At 45.3% G+C, this 13,875-nt stretch overlaps 1 protein-coding gene across 3 annotated transcripts; it reads right to left on the reverse strand.

Annotated features, from left to right (window-relative positions):
- Positions 1–645: 645 nt before the first annotated feature.
- klf3 (Kruppel like factor 3 (basic)) lies at positions 646–12,496 on the reverse strand. Of its 3 annotated transcripts, none has more exons than XM_067251068.1 (6): positions 12,263–12,496; positions 5,649–5,707; positions 4,664–5,180; positions 4,316–4,457; positions 2,704–2,870; positions 646–2,420 (listed from the first exon to the last, which is right to left on the reverse strand). In XM_067251068.1, the coding sequence occupies exons 2-6, from the start codon at positions 5,688–5,690 to the stop codon at positions 2,239–2,241; spliced, it is 1,050 nt and encodes a 349-aa protein (XP_067107169.1). In that variant the 5' UTR covers positions 5,691–5,707; positions 12,263–12,496; the 3' UTR covers positions 646–2,238. The 3 variants fall into 3 exon arrangements, with proteins under 3 accessions (XP_067107169.1, XP_067107170.1, XP_067107171.1); XM_067251069.1 differs by having other exon boundaries at positions 4,316–4,445; positions 12,263–12,495; XM_067251070.1 differs by having other exon boundaries at positions 4,316–4,442; positions 12,263–12,493.
- Positions 12,497–13,875: the final 1,379 nt, after the last annotated feature.

Below are 13,875 nucleotides of genomic sequence, written 5' to 3' on the forward strand. Positions count from 1 at the left end.
AAATATCTCAAACTATCTTCCTGATCATTTTTTTTCTGAACCTGGCTCAAAGTAATAGCTTTTTATTAGAATTATTTTTGCAGATTTTTGTTTAGTTTGAAACAAATCAGAAGTGGGGAAACTAGAACCCCACATGTTTTCATACCTCAAAGATGCCACAGACCTATCATGACGAAGCCAGTGCCTGAGCACTGGAAGCTACTCTGCGCAAGACCGGACAAGACAATAGTTCAACATGGCGCGGACCGTATCTCGGGTTTTCTAGCCTTATTGCGCCACTGAGCTATATCCATAGAAACTAACTAGACACCATCTCAAACGGAAAGTCGGAGCTTGGCAAGATGGTTTTTTTGTGGTTGTGACCTGACAAACCCATCTGTCTCTCTCAAGGTTAGTGTAATCCTCCTACCTACAACAAAATGACACTTGGTTCAATGTTACACTCCAGGAAAAGTTAGTAACTTCAATAGTAATCAGAGACAGACACAAACAGTTAAAACAAATTGTATCAATATAAGTTTATTAGATATTTGTATTAAAATGATATGCATAAGGGCAAAGATAACTGTACAGAATATGTTCACAGTTTTATATAAAACAATACAATATGTTCCCTTTCAATTACCAATAAAGACAGACAGCACAAAAAGCATACATATTTATGAAGTCACATTGTTACAGAAATGCAATATTAAGTGTAATAAAAAATATATTTAAATCATGCTTCAGAAAAACCATTCAGTCTCACAATCATTACAAAATATAAAACAATTTCTGCATAGTTCCATAAAACAAAACACTACTCAACTCCGGGGTAGATGTAGTTGTATACTTTTGTGCAACACAGCTACAGTATGTGTGTGTGTGCATGCATGTTTGTGTATGTTTATGGGTGTGTGTGCATGCTTAATCATCTTTAGGAACAAGACTGGCTAGTTCAGTCGGATCTCTATGTTTTTGACTCACTCCACTAGTCTCTGATTAAATCAGAGCCATTAAATCAATAGTTTTGATGGATCACTTTTGGCTTTGCTTGTGGTTTTAAAGTGCAGAGTCACATGTCGGCCTACAGAATAAACAAAGACTGTTTGTTCACCAGAAGTCGATTAGACAAATAAAGAATACAGAAACTTAAAATCTATTTTCCCTGTTTCACTCAATCTCCCCCTCATCAGTATATACCATAAAATAAAATTGCAATGCCACTTTAACATAATCCTATACCACATACGGTAGAACAATAATAATATAATTGACACATTTGATGCAAGACAAATAGACCAAACCCTACACATGTAATTACCTCTACACCCTTTCCAAACCACATGAAAGTGTCCATCTTCTCTCCACAGTAATGCCCTTGCTTTTCACATTTACATTGTCTCTACAGTGCCCTTTTCACCACAATCGAGTTTTGACTGAATGGCTCTCATGGTGTATTGTGTTTAATACGTGTGTGTGTGGTGAAAAACAGGCCATAACCTGGTGCATTAAGAGCTGCAAGTTCTTCTGTGACTTCCTCATGAGACTATTAAGTGTGAGAGAAGGCAGATGAGGTTTGTATCTGTGTGTGTGTTTGCTAGATATGTTTGCTAACTCAGGCATCTAAGGGTTAAGGAGCCTTTGTGATGTGTGCTAACACATGTACTTGCTACATTAACAAAAGCTGGGAGTGTGTTTGATATGTTGCATGCATACATTCTGTTAAACATATTACTGCTTACATAAAAACAAAACAATGTTTCACATTATGTTGCCATAACCTGGTGTATTTAGACCTGCTAGTTATCTGTGGATGAGTGTGTGTGTTGGGGGGGGGGGGGGTATTTTTAATAGGCTGATTGACACAGCGACTTGTTACAGTTTGTCCCTCCGTCCAGCAGAGGGTGCTCTTCTGGGTGGAGCTGAGCTTCAAGCCCCTCAGCTTTACTAGACTGGAGGAGCAGATCTATACAGACCTGCTCTGAGGATAAGGGAGGGAGGAGGAGAACATGAAGAACAGACAAGAGTAGAAGAACAACTGCTGTGGATACATCTTCTGATTGACAGATGGATGGCTAGAGGGATGGATGGGGGGGCTGCAAGGTGCTGCTCAGACGGCCCTCTCCCTCTTAGTCCAATGGTTTACTCCAGCTGTAAGGAAGCAGCGCTTCAGTTCACCCTAACAAGTGCGACGGTCCCAAGAAGGTACCAAGCTGCGACCAAGGAGAGCACTGTCGAGGGGCTGCAGTTGTGTCTTCAGACCAGCAGGTGGCGCTTTTTGTGCAGGGCCAGGTGGTCGGAGCGGGAGAAGCTGCGCTCACAGTCGGGGCACTGGAAGGGCTTCACCCCTGTGTGCTTGCGGAAGTGGCGCGTGAGCTCATCGGAGCGGGCAAACTTCCACGTGCAGCCCTCCCACATGCACCTATAGGGCTTCTCACCTGGGGGAAGGGAAAGGGGGATAGAAGGATGGAGGAATGGAGGGATGGGGTGGTGAAGGGACAGAAAGATGGGTGGATGGATGGATGAGAAGGGAAGAGAAAAAAAGAGTTACATATTATAATGGAGGGATGGAGCAAACATTACATTATTTTCTCAGTGAATCTTAAGCTTCTTGTCAGAATGTGTTTCATCTCTATGTATGGGTGTGTATGTGTGTGCAGGTGTGGGTGTTGGTGAGTTTTTTGTGCATATCACACCGGTGTGTGTGTGTGCGTGCCTCACCTGTGTGTGTCCTGCGGTGAGCTTTAAGGTGGGAGCTCTTTGTGTAGACTTTGTTGCAGCCTCCAAAGTCGCAGCGGTGGATTCGCCGCTTCTTCAGCATATCAGGAGACTCAATGGGCAGTGGGTGCTTCCCATTGGGGTGGACTATTACTGATAGCTTGTTGCCCCTGGAGACAGAGAGAGGAGGACAAAAAACATGAGAGGGGTATTTGAGCTTTGTTAAGGCTACACATATAAACATAGGAACTTGTTGACAGGTGTGATCTGAGAGAATATTGGCCAGCAGGTGTCACTGTTCAATATTGAGCACCTCATGTTCCATAAGGTAACTTCTGGAACTGAACCAGGACCAACAGATACTAATCACCTCCCAGACGGGACTCAGATTGGTCCTTCCACAGCACTGGGGTCAAATTATAGCACTGCCACACCTCTGGTCGGTCAGCCTGTTTGTGTCTGTCCGTCTTTTTGGAATATACTGAATGTTCCAATAGTATGTCTCTATCGGCTCATGTGCACACCAATGAGATGCCATAAAGATTGTCAAGACAGACTTGTAGACACACTGTTACTACATCCTGGGAAATGTTACGCGTGTGTTTGTTTTCTTTTGTGTAGTTTACATATAGTAAACAATAAATCCAACAATTTCATGGCCTGAAGGCCACAGGTTTTATTTGTATTTCATTTATTTTTATTTCACCTTTATTTAACCAGGTAGGCTAGTTGAGAACAAGTTCTCATTTGCAACTGAGGTATCCTACATCTGATAGAGTACAATTGAATAAACCATTGACCAATAGACCATAGAGCCAAATGATTTACTATATCTGAAAACCTGTGTGTCTGTCTGTCCATGTGTGTGTGTGTAATTCTGTGTGCGTTTTTGTGTTAGGGAGGAGGTAAAAACAGGTGCCAAGCGTTGAAATATGAATCACTTCCATTAAATGTGTGTGTTTGTGTATGTATGAGTGTGCAAGTGTGTTGAACGGACTGTGGTGACAGCTATGACCACACCCACTTCCTAAGGGTCCAATTATCCAAAGTTGGCATAGTGACAGGAGGGACCTGCCCCAGCAACCGCCCGGCAACACGAGCACCAACACAAAAGGTTACACAGGAAAACACCCCACCCTCACATGCAGCTTCAGGAAGACAGACAGAGAGGAGTTTAAAGGAGGGAGAAAGAGGAGGAAGATGATGTTGAGATGCAAGCACTGATCTACAAAAGAAAGAGAAAGATGAGGCAGTTGAGCCAGGGATGATTCAGTGATAGGAAAACAGGAGTAATTAGATGAGAAGGCAACAGGTAAAGGGGTTAAAGGCCAGTCAGATAACTGGAGGAATGAGACCAGACCAGTATGTGTGTACATCAGGGGCATAGCCAGAAAAATATTTTTGGGTAGGCCTAGAAAAATATGGATAGGCATCTTTTCAGTTTTTCTTTACTTATTTACTTTGCGATGTGCACTCGGTGCCTGATTTTTCGGAGATATTTTCGTCTTTGGGTAGGCCTTAGAATAAATTGGGTATGCCTGTGCCTACTCAGGCCTACCCGTGGTTACGCCCCTGGTGTACATGTGTGTGTGAGTGTGTGAATGTCCCAACTTACTCGCCATAGGCCCGCTGAGGACTGATGACTGATGCCACTTCCTGGTTGTAAGAGGCCGACTCTGATTTGATTGGCTTGTGGATTTCATGCGTGTCGTCTGTAAGTTTCACAGGGCGCTCCATAGAGGCTGCTGGGTAAAAATCTGGATTAATAAACAAGGAGATGCGTATATACACACAGAAACACATGCATACACATGCATCTAAACTGCCTCTTACTTTAAAAGCAAATGAACATATTGTGATGGAAGGTGAAACTGGGGGAAGTGAAAGAGAAGAAAACTGCTCAAAACTAGGGAGGGCAGTGAGGGATGGCTGAAGCCATGGCGACAATGGAGCAGGGGCTCACCTGTCTTATGCGTCCTTGATCCCTGCCGGTGGTCCTCATTGGTGGCAACAGAAGAGGAGCCGAGCCTGATTGGCTGGTGCAAGTGCAGGGAGGAGGAGTAGAGGACAGAGAGGGGTGGGAGCATGACAGGAGACAGCATGACCCCCGAACCCTGGATGACCCCGGTGCCCGAGCCAATCAGAGGGGCCAGCACGGTAGGGAACTGAAGCGGTGGGGCAAGGGAGGGGGACGGCAGGGGGGAGGAGCGGTAGCTGTAAGGCGAGGGCGGGGAGCTGCGGGCTGAAGAGGAGGGGGAGGACGAGGGAGGAGAAGAGGGGGAAGAGGAAGAAGGACGCTTGCTGACCGACAGGTCTACAGGCTCCAGCTGTGTGTGGGGGGGGTTGCCCGTGACAACAGCCGGGATGTGTGCGTGTGCTTGGGTGAAGGGGTGAGTGTAGGGTCCGTGGTGGTAGAGGTGAGGGGAGATGATGACACTGTAGCTTTCGGGAGTCATCGTGGGATAAGACTGGTACAGACCCTAAGTGGGGAGGAGAGGGTGGAGGGGAGAGAGAGGGGGAGAGGGAAGGAGGGAGAGATTGATAGGGATGGAGAGGTGAGGGGATGGGAGAATGAGAGTACGTGTAGGGGGGAGGGAAAGAAAGAGAAAACTGTTATTACAGAAACAAAAAAACAAATATGTGTTTATGTATCAAATACTCCAATATTAAACGGTATAGTGTTCCTGTATGGCATAAGTGCATCCAACTGGCATACTTTGTATATGTGTATGTGTATAGTGTGTGTGGTGTGGTGTGGTGTGTGCGTATATGAGTATGCAAATATCTGGTGAGAGCCAGGCTGTTCACAGGAATTTAGTGAACAAGACCAGACTGGTGGAAACCAGTCAGCTTTGGCATGTAGGACTTGACAAACATTTACTGGCATGCACACATGCATACATAGAGCACACGCACACGCACACCCACACACACACACACAGTCTTACCGTTTCCATGTCTGTCGTCAGTGGGTAGTCATACATCAGCATGGCTACACAGGCCAGACCTTTGAGGAGAGACAAAACAACCATCAAGACGAGAAGGACGTGCTGAAAAGTCAATTGCTTAAAGTAGAGGGTGTGCAGTTAAGCACAGGAGACTGCTATGTGTGTGTCTCTGTCTGCATCTGTATTTGCATGTTATAGAAATCATACCAAACGTACATTTCTTTCTGGCAAATCTCCTCTCAACTCTCTCTCCTCTGTCTGTCTCCTCTCTGTCTGTCTGTCTCCTCTCTGTCTACCTGTCTCCTCTCTGTCTGTCTGTCTCCTCTCTGTCTGTCTGTCTCCTCTCTGTCTGTCTGTCTCCTCTGTCTGTCTCCTCTGTCTGTCTGTCTGTCTCCTCTCTGTCTGTCTCCTCTGTCTGTCTGTCTCCTCTCTGGCTGCCTGTCTGTCTCTCTGTCTGTGTTCTCTCTGGGACTAGTCTTACCATGGTCTAGTCCCTGAGACCTAACACCCTAACACTAAAGTTTCTAAGGTAACCCAATACTAAGGTAAAGTTGCACACACATACACACACACTACAGAGCTGTCTCCTTCTTCTGTCAATTATGTTTAGAGTAAAACGTATGAAGTTTCAAAGATGGATCCAGTGACATATACTTTGAATGCGCAGGTGTGAATAAGTGCTTTTGCATGTGTGAGTGTATGAATGTGTGTATACTGAGGAATGAAACACAAAATGAATACACAAGAGAATATTCTATGGATGGCTTCTTCCAGGCAGGAGTATGGGTGTGTTTGTGTGACCTTACATTTTTAACACGGAAACCCCATGGTAAACATGCACACACACACCTGCACACTCACAGAGATCCACTCTCACACACTCTCTTCCTATTATGGTCCGAACTGAAAAGATCAGATGTCTTAGGTTGGTGAGTAACCAACTAGAGACTAAATAGTTGCTATAGGTCAGAAAAGGACTGGACTGTAGTAGTTCAGCCAATGGCTGAGGTGTGTTCTGACGTGTAGTTCAGCCAGTGGTAAAGGTGTATCCTGGTGTGAAGTACAGCCAATGGCAAAGGTCTATAATATCTTGTATTTCAGTCAATAACTGAGGTGTATTCTGGGGTTACTAATAAAGGTATTGTAAAATATCCTTAATGTGTGTATCATGTTGACTTTCAGGGTGGGGAGAGGAGCAGGGTGTGTGTGTCCTTTTTGAGGGGTCAGATGGCTGAGCGGTTAGGGAATCGGGCTAGTAATCAGAAGGTTGCCGGTTTGATTCCCGAACCGGCAACCAACGTGCAAAATGACGTTGTGTCCTTGTGCAAGGCACTTCACCCTACTTGCCTCGGAGGGAATGTCCCTGTACTCACTGTAAGTCGCTCTGGATAAGAGCGCTAAATGTAAATGTAAGCCCAGCTATTGCATTCTCTCTCATGGTAACCTTTAAATGCTGAAATTCCTGAGATGACGTTGCAGACAAATGAGGTGTTCTTTTAAGTCATAATTACCGTCATGCCTGATGGGGACGGCTGGTTTGATCAACTAGCTACTTCCACCCTGCAGCTAAGGAGCACACATTCATCCCATTGTATCTATCCTATAGTCATTGCCCAAAATATTGGCACCATTGCAAATTTTTTAAACAATGCACCATTTCTTCCAGAAAATTGTTGAAATTAAAGCATATTTGGGTGTCCACATATTTATATATCTGGTGTGCAGTAACAAATAAACCTGAATAATTTACAAAATCTGAGCTAATTCCACAAATAAATATTAAAATGGTCTGGACAATCTTATTGTCACAAATTTATAATGAAATACTTTGATTCCAGAGTATATTATTATTGTTTGGAATTTACCACTTCTGAGGTGAGTTGAAGGTGTCTGCTGTAAAAAAAAAAAAAGAAAAGAGAATCAAGTATTCAACCAGTTTGAATAAAGAAAAAGATGAATCCTCATGTTTTGTGTCACTGTGTGTTCTGCAATAAGCATGAACAAAAGACAACCAGAGAGTTATCTGAGGACAGGGACAATATTGTTGCCAAGCAAGCACAATATAAAGCTACAATTCCATCTCTGGATACACTGATCTTTCCACCATACGTTGCAAAAAGCTTAAGGCCCAAGTCATGTGTATGGCATCATGAAATTAGGTGAGTATTTTGGAGCTCAATGTCATATCCAGTGTCAGAAATGTGTGTCTCCGTCGAAGCTCATGGGTCTTCCGGCAGGACAAGGACCCCAAACACACTTCGAAAAGCACCCAGGAATGGTTCAAGACGCTGGACTGAAGTGGCTAGCAATGAGTCCAGATCTAAATCCAATTGACAACTTGTGGAGAAATTTCTAGTTCGAAGGAACTCTTCTTATCTGGGAGAACTGGAGCAGTTTGAATAAAAGAGGAATGGGTCAAACTGCCAATACAGAATTGCAGGAAGCTTCAATGGTTGTAGATATGCTTGATTATAGTTATTTTGACCAAAGGCTATGCTTGTTTCCAACCCATTCAGCAAACACTTACAACTCTCTCTCACTCCTGTTGTTTTCCCCTGCTCTCCAGCCCCTCTCTCTTCTTACACTCTCACCCTCCTCTCCCCATCTCCCTTTCTCGATCCCGAGTCTCCCCCTGTCTCTTTCTTTCTCTCTCCCTCCCTCTCCCCCTTCTGTTTCCATTTGAACCCAAGTACCAGACAGCAAAATTACTTGAGCGAAGGGGAAAATACTGTGGCTTTATGTTGCTGGCTATGGATTTGAGTAACACATACATATACACAGAGAGTGCTGGTTCGGCAAAAAAGCCAAAAAAAAGACATTATATTTCACCAAACACATGCGCACAAGCACATGTTTAATAGTAACTGCCTGGAGATGATGAGCTCACCAGTGAGAGCAAAAACCTCCAGACAACTGCTCTATCCAGAAGGCAACCCTAGTCTTTCAATATTGGCCCCCATTCCAAGACAATCACACTGCAACCATTCCAAGACCATGCTTCAACCACACTGCAACAGTTCCAAGATCATGGCATTCGACCAGGCCATTCTGTAACCAGGCCCAGACTGAGGGAGACCAGTGGGATCAGGGGAGGACCAGGGGGACTAGGGAAGGAGAAGAAGGAGCAGGGGAGGACCAGGGGGGGGCAAGAGTCCCAGGGGGAGAACAGGAGAAGCAGGAGGGCCAGAGGATGAACAGAAGAGGAGCAGAGAGAGGAGCAGAGAGGGACTAGGGAGGGACCATAAGAGACGGCGAGGAGCAGGGTAAGACCAGGGGAGGCTCTAGCTAACCAAAAGTTAATCAGCTAGTTGTAGCTAACCAAACATCTTGCTAGTTCTAAACAAACCAAACGACCAGCAAGACTGGCTAACTAGCTCCAGCTAACCAAACCGTCAACAAGCTAGCTGTAGCCTAGCTAGCTACTGTAACCAAAGTATGACTGAAGATTTTGTCAGCCCAGATAAGATAGGGGTAGTTGGAGACTTGTAGAGAGAACATGAGAAACAGCTTAATTTGAGAACAAGGTTACGGTGGCTTCTTCTACCGGCTGCTGTAACATACTTATGAAGGTGTTTTATATGTGTACAATTTAGTCATTGTTATGGTTTATGTATCCATGCAGAAAAGAAGCAGGAGGACTAGAGGAAGTCCAGGAGCAGGAGGAGGAGCAGGGGAGGAGATGGGGAGAAGCAGGAGGAGGAGCAGGGGGAGGAGCAGGGAAGGAGCAGGGGAAGAGCAGGAGGAGGAGCAGGAGAACGAGCAGGGGAGCAGCAGGAGAACGAGCAGGGGAGGAGCAGGGGGAGGAGCAGGGGAGGAGCAGGAGGAGGAGCAGGGTAGGAGCAGGAGGAGGAGCAGGGAAGGAGCAGGAGAACGAGCAGGGGAGGAGCAGGGGAAGAGCAGGAGGAGGAGCAGGAGGACCAGGGGAGGAGCAGGGGAGGAGCAGGGGAGGAGCAGGAGGACCGGGGGAGGAGCAGGGGAGGAGCAGGAGGATCAGGGGAGGACCAGGGGAGGAGCAGGGGAGGAGCAGGAGGACCGGGGGAGGAGCAGGGGAGGAGCAGGAGGATCAGGGGAGGACCAGGGGAGGAGCAGGAGGACCAAAGGAGGAGAAGGAGGAACGGGGGGGGGGGGCTTAAATGACCAGAGGAGGACCAAGGGAGCAGCAAACAAGGAACAGAGGGAGACCAGGGGAAGACCTAAGGAAAAGCTGACTGCAGGCCCCAGGGGGGGAACAGGGGAGGCCGGACATGGGGGAAAAGAAACAGGATCCAATAGCGTGTGGACACACACACACGCGTAAACACATACTGTATGGACTAACAGGCACATCTTAACCACACTTGTTTAGGACAGGAAAGCTTTGAGGCTTTCCAGACATCTGAAGAGACAATGCAAGAGACTGCCAAAGAGATATAGTTAGTGAGTGATAGACAGAGAGAGAGAGAGAGAGAGAGAGAGAGAGAGAGAGAGAGAGAGAGAGACATAGACAGAGAAATAGAGAGAGACAGAGAAGAGGAAGCCCTCAAAGGTTAGTCAGACTGTTATTATTTCTACAGTGTGAAGGGTTGGGATTGGGGGCTGATGGGGGTGTTGCTGCAGGGGGGCTGTGGTTTCCTGTCCCTCTTCCTATCCCACCCGCTCCCCACTAAAGAATGACAGAGCAAGAGAAAAAGAGAGAAAGAGAGAGGTGAATAAAACGGAAAAGGGAATTGAGCGAAAGAAGGAAGAAAACACTGTAGCAGCTCTAACCAAAATGTGACAAAACCAAAGATAGAGAACTGGAAAGAGGGAAGAAAACTATGCAGGGCCTTCAAGTCTGCGCGAGACTCACGCATTTCAACCATTTCACACGCAACACCTTGTATTTTTCATGCTGAGAAGTAAGGGATAACTTGTCCCGCTATATACAATCAGAAACACCAGGGCCCAGTTTCCCAGACATGGATTAAGCCTAGTCATAGAGTAAGAGAACATTTCAATGAAGATCTCCATTGAAAACATTTATAGTCTAGGACTAGGTTAAATCCATGACTGGGAAACTGGGCCCAGGTGTCCAGACAATCAGAAATACCAGCACGTTTTAGTACCTAAACGTTGACAGGTATGGTCATCTCTTGCTTTAGCTAACCAGTCAACTTCCTAGCTCTACCTATCCAAACATCTAGCTAGCTAAAAGAAAACAGCCTACTAGTTAGCTCTAACCAAACCGTCAACCAGCTAGCTGTAGCCTAGCTAGCAACAATAACCAAAGTATGACAAAACATTTAGTCAGTCCAAATAAGATGAGCAAGAAACTGGCTTTATCTATGGCTGCTGTAGGCTAATAAACTTGTGTTATAAAAGTGTTTTGCTTGTGTTTACAATTGAGTAGCATCACCCTGGTAAGGTTTATGTGTCCATGTTGCTGTCTTCACAGAGACACAAGTACATCCATGAGTTTAATATTTAGCCCCAATGTTCTCTAGGGCATGCCCTTTGAGCAGTGTGTGTGTGTGTGTGTGTGTGTGTGTGTGTGTGTGTGTGTGTGTGTGTGTGTGTGTGTGTGTGTGTGTGTGTGTGTATTGTTCCGGTAGATAACATCAGCTTGTTGATTCAGGAAAAGAGGCGTATGGGGTGGGTAGACTGTCTGGGTGTAGGCTGTGTGTGTGAGAGACACACAGAGGTCGCCCTCCTAATCCTCCTCTCCACCCTTCCACCCCCCACATCCCTCCCTCCCTCCTGGCTCCAAACAGGATAAAGGCTTCATGTGCCAAGTGGAATGTGTGACGCAAGCCACAGCCTTGAAACAAAGCACAGGAAACACAGGACAGGGGAGGGGGGAGGGGGCGAGGTAGAATGAGTGCCAGAATGAGTTCAAGCTGTCTACCAGTTTTACAGTAGACAGTACAGTGGGTGGAACACACACACTTCTGGTTAACATTATTATCATGATAACCTATGTCCTAACCCTACAATGGCAACTGTTGAAAAGCTGTCTTGTCTCCTTTAGTCTTCCAATCCTGTAGTAGGCTATAGTATAGTATAGGCTAAGTAGTAGCTATAGTACATAGTGTGGTTCTTATAGGATAGTGGATAATAGGTCCAATCGTATTGTATAGTTCCTATAGTAGAGTAGCCTATGGTCCACTAATAAAGTACTTATCTAGGCCTTCCAAAGTTTCAGTTGCCTATTGAGGAGCCAAACACAGCCTACATAGATTTATTCCACTGTTCTGCCGGTGATCAAACAACTCACTTCACTAATGAACTCTGGCCTTTGTGACACGCGGAGAAAGATGAACATATCTGCTTTGAGTGACAGCACGAGTCCTCTCTTGATACACACACAAGCACATACACACAGATTGTGGGGTAAAGTAGATGAGGTAACATAGCCTACAGTAACAGTCGCTCTTCTGTCTTGTCTGACCCCTTTCCTTTCCGAAGTAAAGTTCTTTCAAAATTATCAATAAAATTATAATATTACAATTAAATCAATAAAGTAGGCTGCATAAAGGTAAATAAATTAATCATGGTGCAACATTTTTTATCTTAATTGATCTTGACAATAACACTAATACAATAAATGGAAGCTTTATATGCTGCAAGTGACCTTATAGAGAAGCAAAAAAACTTACTTCACAGAGGAAATGTAGTATATTCTGTTATATTTCCTTAGTTTAAATCTTGTGGGGGATCAGTAAAAAGCTCGGTAAAAGTTCCGTTCCGATGAAAAAGTGACGCAGGCGAAATGCACACAGTCGTGTCACTGACATCGGTCACCGAAAACAAAACGTCCGAATGATAGATAGCGGGGATTGGCAACTCGACAAAACTTCCCCAAGTTACGAAACTGCGCTCCTTTTTCTCCCTTGGTCTTTAAAAACTCCCCGTGAAGAGTGCGCTGTGCGCGTCACATGATCACTTGGTGGGACGAGTCCAAGGAGGGGTCGGGTCGCTGGGCGGGACTGGGCGGCTTGCGGGAGGCGAGGGTGGGGTCGCACAGTTGACTGTGTACAGTATAGTGTGTCTGTGTGTGCTGTATAAGGAAACGGAACTGTAGCCCAGAGAGGGAAGATGAAACCAAGGGCGTGAAGGCGCGCGCCCGCGTGAAGGAGCAGGACCTGACGCGCCGTAAAAGGAATGAAAGATTCCTGGCAAGAAAAGAACTGGGAGAGCAAGATTTGAGAATATATCTAATAATCTATCTTGCTCTGGCCTTTTGTTCTGGTTTGTTAAGGCACACACGTCTATGTAAGCACACACAAACACACACACACACAACTCAAGTCACTCTCCTGACCACTAATCAAGGCCGTAGCCATGGAGTCAACATTGGGGGGGACAAATTAAATTTTTTATATATATATTATGATTACGGCCTTGCCACTAATGATGCCAACACACATCCATCCAATTACTGTATTGACACTCTCTAGTAGACATTCACCTGACAGGTAGTATAACCACACACAAACCTCCTTGTTTCCTGCCATCTCTGTATACCATGGCTGATTTAACAGATGTACACACTCACTCACAAACACACACTAACATCCATTGAGAGAGTTGAAAAGTTAGGGTTAGCCTGTACTGCAAATAATCATGTACAGTACTATCTCAGGTAGAATACCTCAGTTGTCAGAAAAGGGCCTTGGGTCACTTATGTTATATGCAAATCCGACAATCCTGCCCTGAGGGAAAAACAGACTAAAGGCATGTATGTTAAGGTGTGTGAGTTAGTGCGATACTGGGTGTGTTGAAAGTACAAAACCATTGCTTTGTGTCTTGTATTTACCTCTTGATGGGCACAGTAAGCAGTTTACTGCAGGAAAGGGAGGAAAAATAGAGGAGGACAGGAATGGAAGGACAGGAAGAGGACAGGAAATAGATGGGGAGCTCAGGGGGGAGCAGGGTGGGGGGAGAGAGGGGGGGGAGAGAAAGGGGGAGTGGAGGGGGCTAGAGAGAGGGGGAATGAATCAAAGCTAAAGTATAGCTGCGTTTCTCAAATCTGTATCTCTGACACAAGAGACTGAGAGGGCTGGGTAACTGTCAATAATTATTGACAGTTTTGATAATAATATTTTTTTTATTATTATTATCAGAGCCTTACAATCCTGTCAATTAAAAAAACAATTTCACCAATATGCACCCTGAACCTGTTGTTAATCAGTTTTTAATTCTGCAAATCAGTTCACCTTATTGGAAGGGGGAGGTACACAAACAAGTCAAGCTCCATCCATGTGTTAAG

The sequence above is a fragment of the Osmerus mordax genome, chromosome 14 (genome assembly GCF_038355195.1).
Source record: "Osmerus mordax isolate fOsmMor3 chromosome 14, fOsmMor3.pri, whole genome shotgun sequence".
NCBI classification, from domain to species: domain Eukaryota; kingdom Metazoa; phylum Chordata; class Actinopteri; order Osmeriformes; family Osmeridae; genus Osmerus; species Osmerus mordax.

Excerpts from the sequence above, each read along its gene's own strand:
- klf3 (XM_067251068.1), bottom strand. The coding sequence starts at position 5,690 with ATGCTGATGTATGACTACCCACTGACGACAGACATGGAAACG. Across the intron at positions 2,871-4,315 it reads CCTCAGCGGGCCTATGGCGA|GGGCAACAAGCTATCAGTAA; the intron begins GTAAGTTGGGAC and ends CTCTGTCTCCAG. Across the intron at positions 2,421-2,703 it reads TCACCGCAGGACACACACAG|GTGAGAAGCCCTATAGGTGC; the intron begins GTGAGGCACGCA and ends CCCTTCCCCCAG.